The sequence below is a fragment of the Grammomys surdaster genome, unplaced genomic scaffold (genome assembly GCF_004785775.1).
Source record: "Grammomys surdaster isolate TR1022 unplaced genomic scaffold, NIH_TR_1.0 342, whole genome shotgun sequence".
Classification (NCBI taxonomy): Eukaryota; Metazoa; Chordata; class Mammalia; order Rodentia; family Muridae; genus Grammomys; species Grammomys surdaster.
The window spans coordinates 2,226,364-2,234,042 of record NW_021604761.1 but is presented as its reverse complement, the minus strand read 5'-3'; the positions used below and the strand labels follow the sequence as shown (position 1 = coordinate 2,234,042).

Below are 7,679 nucleotides of genomic sequence, written 5' to 3'. Positions count from 1 at the left end.
ACAGTTAAATGTGATCAATGTGGTGACTGAATTCATATCAGTGTGGCAAGCAATGAAGAACAGAGGGTATCTGGGAAGCTCTAAAAGGAGTGGACAAGTGGTTAGGGACCCATTTTTCAGACACTGAAACTGAGTCTTCAGGAAGCCAACTTGGGTAGAGTACGGCAATTGTCCAAGTCCCGAGTAAAGCTGTGTCCCCAGGCCTATTCTCTATGCAGTAGTCTCGCTGTCTCTATGCTGGCTGTGGACACTGCTTCCCCTCCCCCCTGTTGTTTTCCCAGTGACGATGTGGCCAGAAGATGAATCAAAAGCTGTGAATGCTACAGCCGCTGTCAGCAGTTCTGAGGTTAGCAGAGTCTGAGAACAAACAGAGGCTTCTGAGATTCTGGTAAGGGTGGGTGCCTTTTGAGCAGAAGGGGTTGATGTGAAGAGAGGAGGGATGAGAAGAAATGTTTTGCTCTCACTGTGTATGGGAAGGTCAAAGGCAGCCAAGGTGACAGGCATCAGTGAAGAGAAACCTTTCAGACACATATAAGACACCTAAGTGTCTCTCCCAACTCCTCTGTTCAAAAGACCTGGGTAATCTCAGAAGCCTTGACACCTGCCCCTCACATCTTCCTTAAGAATAGTAGCCCAACACCCATCCAAGCCACTACTAAACTGCTCCTTTGATGAGAAGACTATCCCCTACCTCTTCTCCACCGACACTCTCCTCCTACAACAGGAATCCAAGGCCCATGAACCCTTTCCATGCAAGCCAGCTCCAGTCTCCACTAAAATCCCTTAGCACAGATTGCAGAGCTCTGGGTCCTCGCCTCTAGATGCCAGGACCGTCTTCCCGAAGCAGAAATACAGCTATCAATCCTCAGAAGGGTCCTTCCAATCTGAGGAAGGAGCAGAGATTGGAAGAAAAGGAAGTTTTATTCAGGGTAGAGAAACAGGTAGTTTCTACCTGTGACTGGGCAGATGAGAGGAAGAAGTTAGGCTCTGGGATTTGCACTCAAGGATCTATTTCTAATTCAGCCATCTCCTGTGTCCACCCCTAATCACTGGATCGGTGAGAAATGATCAAGCAGATCATCTCAAGGCAACGTGAGGGATGGAATTACTAAATTATAAAGTCAAACCATCTCTCTACACCCTTCAACTGACCCAATGGATTCACAGTTTTCGCTAGCCCCTCCCCCAAAGGAAAAACTTACCCTCGAGCCTCATATGGCCTCCTCTTACTTAGTCACAAAACTGATCAGAGAAAACATGTCATCCTCAGAATGAGCATCACCTAACTACTTCAATTTCCAGGGTCGCATTAAGGAAAAGTTGCGTACACAGTCTGGAGAGGTGATGCAGGAAGCAACCCAGGCTTGCGGTTCTGCTGAGCAAGAGAGTCCTGTCTTTCTCTACTCATAGCAGAGAGGTTTTTAAAAAATCAATCTCATTTATGAATGACAAGGGAAACTTGGAAAGATCCACAACTCACCTGCTTCTCCTGAAAACAATTTTTATCTTTGAGATGAGTATCATAGCCCAGTTACCAGCCACCCTCTTCTCATTCTTTCACAAGAGTAATGTTTCCAAAATGTCTACTTGTGGAAGCAAGATGTAGAATTTCACAGAAAAACTACAGAGAGTCACAGATAAAGCTATACACCCCTGTTAGCCAGAAAGGGAGAAAGATCAAGAGGAAATGAGGAAGGAGATGCATCTATCCAGCCAGTAAAATAAAACAATCTCCCCTCCCCAAAAAGTGTAGAACCCATGATTAGGGGAGGAAAAAAAAGCACATAGAGACTATGTTTATAATTACCCATCCAGGTTCTCTTCCAGGAGGAGAAGCAGCTGATTGAAGTTTTGTAGGAATCTGGCTGTGATGGAAGGGCGGTATTTGAAGCTCTGGGCACGTAGAGATGGAATGAGAAGGAGGCTGATCTGGAAGAAACACCGGGGGGGGGGGGAGAGGAGAGAGAGAGAGAGAGAGAGAGAGAGAGAGAGAGAGAGAGAGAGAGATCGCCAGCTACGCCTTCTTCCTAGCTCCAGGAGGCCCCGGCCAGCGCTCATTCCGGAACTGTAGAACAGGAGTCGGGGAGGCCAGGCAGCCCTGCTCTCGGCCCTGGCCTGGCCCGTCCGTGGATGACAGAGGCCCCGTGGCCGGGCCCCACTCCTGGCGGGCTACAGAGCGCAGGGAGCGCACAGAGTGGGGGAGCTGTCCAGTTCAGCACCACGGCGACGCAGTAGGTGGGCGCTCCTGCTCCGAGAGCTGTCCAGTCCAGCACCGCGGCGATGCTGTAGGTGAGAGCGCCCGATCGCGGGGAGCTGTCCAGTTCAGCACCACGGCGATGCAGTAAGTGGAAGAGCCCGGCCGGGGTGAGCTGTCCGTTTCAGCACCACGGCGATGCTGTAGCTGGGAGCGCCTGGCCCGGGGCTGCGCGGCCGCGAGCGGGGGAGGCGGGCGGGCCTGCCTGCTGCAAGACGCCGGCTAGCGCGCCCCATCGCTCGCTCGTTCGCTGGCTTCCAAGGAGCTTTGCGGATCGGGGGAGGGAACCCCGCCTCGATTCTCCGGGAGAAACCCCCTCCCTCCCCCACTTCGCCGACACTACCCCCGCCGCCAACAACAATAACCGCGGCTGCTCGTCCTGCCGCCACCGCGCCCGCCAACCCTGCTGCCGCCGCCGCCGCCGCCGCCGCTGCCGCCGCCGCCGGGGCACAACCATGGGAGGCGAGACCCCCTCACTGGTGCAGCTGAGCTCGAGGGCTTGCAGAAGACTGGACAGTCTCCTCTGAAACGGAGGCGCCCCGAGGACCCCCTCCCTCCCCAAGGAAGAGAACTGGCGAAGCCACGGATTTTCATGGCGCAGGCCGCAGAGCCGCGAACGAAGACCGAAGGTTGCTTCCCAGCTCTTCCAGTCTCTAACTGTCTAGGTCCGGACCATGAGAGATGGTGTTGAGAATTCGGCTGTACCCTGGCGCGCTGTGGAAGCCATCTCCAATTTAGCGATCACATATGGAAACTGGAGACCAGAATTTTAGGAAAAGAGATTAAGGCATCTCACTTTGGGGGGGGTGGGGGGTGTCTTTTTATTTATTTTCCCTTTTTTAAAAAAAACAAACCGCTGCAACTGGAACAGTTTTTTGATCTCAAAAGGCAAGCCTCTCTTCCCGTGTGATCTTTATAATTTACACACTTTTCCGTGAGCTTTCTTATCTCCCTTTTTTTATATCTCTCCATATTCTCTATTCACACATGTATCCATTATATTAGTAGTGGAATTACCAGTCGCACCCTCACACACGCGCTCCTGAGAAGCAGAAGTCGGTTGGGTGTTTATATAATGAAGAATTATGGGGCTGTTTGATCGAGGTGTTCAAATGCTTTTAACCACCGTTGGTGCTTTCGCTGCCTTCAGCTTGATGACCATCGCTGTGGGAACCGACTATTGGCTGTACTCCAGAGGGGTTTGCAAGACCAAAAGTGTCAGTGAGAATGAAACCAGCAAAAAGAACGAGGAAGTTATGACCCATTCCGGATTATGGAGAACCTGCTGCCTCGAAGGTATTTGATTTCCTACCTCCTCCCCCTTCCCACGCCGCCCCTCCCCTCCACACTCCCCCCCCCCGCCTCCAAATAACTCCCCTCCACATTCCACCATTTTCCCACTTCACTCCCTCCGCCGCTGCTGCAGATCAAGGTTGGCTGGGTTAGTTTCAGAGGAAAGAAAATCAATAGGCAGAACCCACACTCTCTACTCTTTGGCTTCCACCTCGTCCTCCCAAACCTCCTCATTGGAATGATCTATGGTACGGTGAAAACAGGAAATTGTCTGTAGAGTCAGATGTGCTCTGGATGCTTTGGAGTCCTCAGGGTTGCCTTTGGGTCTAGCTTTGCCACCTATGAGGAGGGAAAATAATTGCTTCCCTGCGTGCCGCTTAGCCTTTTGCAATGAAGGATTCAGAAGACGTTCTTCTCTTCTCCTCACTCCTCAAAAGTTACAGGCCCAGCACCATCTGCAAGTCTCCCTTTAAAAAAAAAAAAAATCTGTTGTTTCTAAGAATCCTTATTTGGTAGATTCTAATTATTCCAGGAGCTCAAGCCGAGTTCAAGAGCATTTCGTAATGTCTGCGAGCCCCACGTATCACTCGAGGTGGCTGGCTGTGTGTATGTGTGTGCTTTAACATTTACGAAGTCTAAAATGCATGTGTCTCTCACAGGAAACAAGCCCAAGTTCTAATAAACAGCGGTCACTTGCGGGTTAGGCTGAGCGCTGATTTGCTTCCACGCAGAGTGACATGTCTGTCATCCAAAAGCAAGTCGAGTCAGCACTGTGCAGGCAGGAGGCGAGGGCATGGAGAGGTTGGGGGGATGAGAAAGCATGGGGTGGGGGTGTCAGCTGTTGGTCTTGATCTTGCAGAGTCATTGGGGCATGTGTGCTGCATGTGCTGTGGACCAAGGGGCTCCCACTATGTAAAAGCCGGGAGACTAGGACATGGGGAAGGCATGTGCTTTGGGGACACATTAATAAACACAAGAGGGGGGAACTCTGCAGGTCATACAAGCTGCATTTAGCCACAGACTTTAATATGAAGGAGTGAATTTGCATAGCTATATCTGTATGTGTGCAAAAGCCACCTATAGGAAGACAGGCAGAGAGACACATATGCCCCTGTGTGGAAAGAAGCTTGTCTGTGTTCCACTGACGTGAACCAAGCCCGGAGGCCCTTTGAGGTGGCGTCGGATAGTGAGCACTGCAGAACTGTTTGTTAAGCTCAACGTGGGATGGTGTACTGCAGGGAGTTGGGGCCAGCAGATGTCGGGGGGGAAAGGGCAGAACTGACGTGATCCTGGGGGTCTAACCTATACTAAGCCAACCACTAGTCTGGGAAAAGAGCTCACATTGCAATGCCCCCTCCCGGTGTTCTTGGTGCAAACGGTTGAGTGATGGCTGAACATGTTTTGAATAGCTAAGTGACTTCATTGAGCGATGGTCTGTTTGACGCATACTGCATTTGATACCCTTTCTCGGTCCAAGCACTGCCTTTAACATTCTGCAGAGGTGCTCTCTGCTGAACACTCCGTGCTCCTCCCCAGCCAGAGAGTCAATATCAGGAAATTAATAGGGACCGTTTTACACACACGCATTCCGCCTCTCTTAAAAAATGAAAAGCCTTTCATAGCGCCAGTCATTTGCAGTGGGAAGGCAGCTTCCATGTAATTAAACATTTATGGCAAGCTTTGATGCCGAAAGAGAAAAGGGAATGAGGGTTGCTTTGGGGACATGATCCTGGCAGCTGCTTGCATTCCTTGGATTTTGGTTAGAGGGATAAGAGATCCGCAGCCAAGAAAAATTAGAGAAAAATCTGTGTCTTTATTTTAGGGCACATGTAATCAGATATTGGTGACTCGGTATAAATATGCCTTTTAAATCGGGGTTTCTTGACGTATCCTTAGCGTTATGATCTTCTAAACGTCTTGTAATTCGCAGTAGACATGCAGGCTTGCGGTGGCTCTGAATCACTTGTGTATCAAAGGGCTTAAGTATTTTCATTAGCCGCCCATCTGTTCCAAGTCCGCAGATACCCACCTCCTCTAACTTTCTCTCTGAGCTGTACTCTCTTCTGCCTCCATCAACTATAAAGTGTTAGAATCGCGGCACCCCCCCACTCCAGGGTTGTGTGATGCTCACAGGAGCTGTGGGTTTGGCACTGTCCCCAGCGGCCTCCCCGGGTGCTCAACCCAGGCACTTGCCTCCAGGCTGTGAGGGGAGGGCTGGATTAATCGTCTCTTTTCCACAAGGCTCAGGCTGAAAGAGCTCATGAGTTTCAGGGTCATGTCTGACCAGACTTTCCATTTCTTACAGCTTCTGTCTTGGGGTTCCTCAAACCTGGGACCACCTTACCTTGGCCACTTAAGAAGTGGCTGGTGCTGATTTTCAAACTGCATGCATTTCCTAAAACCGGAGTTTGGGGATTCCTGTGAATTGGCATGCGTGGCTCTTATGGTATTGACAAGTTAGCATCTCTGAGTGTTCAGAATACGGTCAGCTTCAGCAAGGGCTGGGTTATTGGTACTTCTTCAAGTCAGGGTCTGGGGTGAGAAAGTAGGCTTTCCAGAAAGATCCCCCCATCCCACCTTGGATTGCGCTCTGTGCCCACACTGAAGACCTGGTGAACAGGTTTCCAGTTTTCTCCCTGAGAGTCTGCCGGTAACCACAGCTGCAAACCAGGCCTGACCGCCTGTCGTCACTTTTGCTCTCTAGCTTTCATTAGGATTTTTGTGCGTGATCTCATGAGATGGTTATTTTTCTTTTACCTCTTCATGAAAAGAAGAACTGAGAAATAGTCCCCTGCCTCTGTGTCTGCTTTTGAAATTAATGAGTCTGTGGAGGGAATAAGAAAGGGACACGGCCACCTGTTAAGGCCACACTCTGGGGAAGGAAATATTCCCCTCTGTGGATAACTGAAAGGTCTCTCTGTGTGAACTCTTGAACTCTCTGGCAGGTGGGTGTCTCTCCTGGGATTCGAACCTGTGGTGGGAAAGGTGGTTGGGTGTGACCCCGGAATGAACAGAGTGCTGGGTGGAAGCATTGAATTGTTCAGAGACTGCCTTAGGGGTCCTTGAGTTGGAAGCTGAACTGGCTTTTTCAGAAAACAAACTTAGTCAAATCTCTGAGACGGCACAGGAATGGTGTGCTCCAAGCACAGTGTGTCTGGACCACCTTGGCTTGCCACTTGGAGAATGAGCCCCTACTGTAACATTAGAGGAAGCATCATCTCCAGGGATTAGAGATCCATCCTGTTGAGGCTCCCCAGTTCCTGCCTTCCTTATGTCCCCACTCCACTCTTCCCCCAAAGGACTGCCAGCCCTGCAGAGGAAGAGCCAGGGGCACGTCCACAAGCCACCCAACCTGCTCCGTCTTTTTGTGCTCTTTACCTCAATGTATAAGGAGCAATAAAAATATTGCTCTCTGTCCATATTGGTGCCTTCCCCCAATGAACTTCCCAGCTCCTGTAGCATCAGGGGTGTCTCTGTCTGTTTCTGTTTGGGACCTCTGATGATCACTCTTTCCCTCCACTACCTTTGAACGACACCTCCACTGTCCCTGCTTGTCTTTTCTAAGTTCAGAACTGCACGGTCCTCGCCTGGCCTTCAAGGTGGCAGAATGTTCCGGGCCTCTCAGCATGCTATCTTGTCTCTACAGAGAGAAAGAATAGAGCATTAGCTCTAGGGGAAGCCACCCGCCTTTCTGGACACTCTTGCCTTCAACTGAGCCTTCTCGGTGTGTGAACACCGCTCCCTAATGTTAGAATAAGATTTTTGAGATAACCTGATATTTTCTAGGCTCTAGAGTCTAGGAACTTTTTGTCCATAGTAGGTGCACAAGAAATACATTTATCAACATCTTGATTCGGAGATTCTTAATATGATAGAAATGAATGCAAACATTATTAGAATGGAGAGAGAGAGAGAGAGAGAGAGAGAGAGAGAGAGAGAGAGAGAGAGAGAAAGCAAGAGCGATCAGAATAATTTGTTTTTTCTTCCTGGAATTCTTTTTAAAAAATAATAATGAGTCAGGAGTCTAGAGAAGCCAAAGGACTCTGCCACTGGGCTGTGCAGTTCCTAACTGGCCAAAGTAAGGGCGAGTTATTCAAGGGAAGGGGAAAATAGTCTGCACAGTCTCTACAGG

At 50.0% G+C, this 7,679-nt stretch overlaps 1 protein-coding gene across 1 annotated transcript in view; it reads left to right on the top strand.

The window, feature by feature from the left end:
* The first annotated feature begins 2,945 nt into the window (after positions 1 to 2,945).
* Cacng2 (calcium voltage-gated channel auxiliary subunit gamma 2) overlaps positions 2,946 to 7,679 on the top strand; it is a 122,319-nt gene continuing 117,585 nt past the window's right edge. Inside the window, exon 1 of the mRNA XM_028778932.1 lies at positions 2,946 to 3,550. Within this exon, the coding sequence (XP_028634765.1) occupies positions 3,340 to 3,550 (211 nt within the window). The 5' untranslated portion in view covers positions 2,946 to 3,339. The remainder of the gene's footprint in view (positions 3,551 to 7,679) is intronic.